Raw genomic sequence first — 528 nt, forward strand, 5'->3', positions numbered from 1 at the left:
TGAGTCCCCATCCCTGGAGGGGTCCAAAAACCGCCTGGATGTGGCACTTGAGGCCGTGGTTTAGTGGCCATGGTGGGGTTGGGTTGACGTTGGACTTGATCTTGGAGGTCTCTTCCAACCTGAGTGACTCTGTGTGTGACAGTGGCTTTTGGGGTGCCCCATGCCCGCCGTCTCCATTCTCCTGCAGGAATTACACCCTCTACGTCCTGGACAACCAGAACCTGCAGCAGCTTTGGGACTGGAGCCACCACGTCCTCTCCATCCCCGTGGGCAAGATGTACTTCGCCTTCAACCCCAAGCTGTGCCTGGCCGAGATCTACCGCATGGAGGAGGTGACGGGCACCAAGGGGCGGCAGAACAAGGCCGAAATCAACCCCCGCACCAACGGGGACCGGGCGTCCTGTGAGTACGGGGCCTGGGACTGGGGGCAGCTGATGCTGTGACCCCCCTGAGCCGAACCCTGCGCCTCCTTCCCACAGGTAAAACCCAAACTTTGCGCTTCATCTCCAACGTCACCGAGTCCGACCG

The 528-nt window shown here is 60.8% G+C and overlaps 1 protein-coding gene across 1 annotated transcript in view; it reads left to right on the plus strand.

The window, feature by feature from the left end:
- Positions 1-528, plus strand: part of LOC104546541 (insulin receptor-related protein-like) — a gene marked incomplete at both ends in the record, with an annotated part of 4,246 nt that overhangs the window by 3,387 nt on the left and 331 nt on the right. Inside the window, 2 exons of the mRNA XM_010191957.1 lie at positions 143-402; positions 480-528. Of these exons, the coding sequence (XP_010190259.1) occupies positions 143-402; positions 480-528 (309 nt within the window). The remainder of the gene's footprint in view (positions 1-142; positions 403-479) is intronic.

Source organism: Mesitornis unicolor, unplaced genomic scaffold, assembly GCF_000695765.1.
Source record: "Mesitornis unicolor isolate BGI_N332 unplaced genomic scaffold, ASM69576v1 scaffold25609, whole genome shotgun sequence".
NCBI classification, from domain to species: domain Eukaryota; kingdom Metazoa; phylum Chordata; class Aves; order Mesitornithiformes; family Mesitornithidae; genus Mesitornis; species Mesitornis unicolor.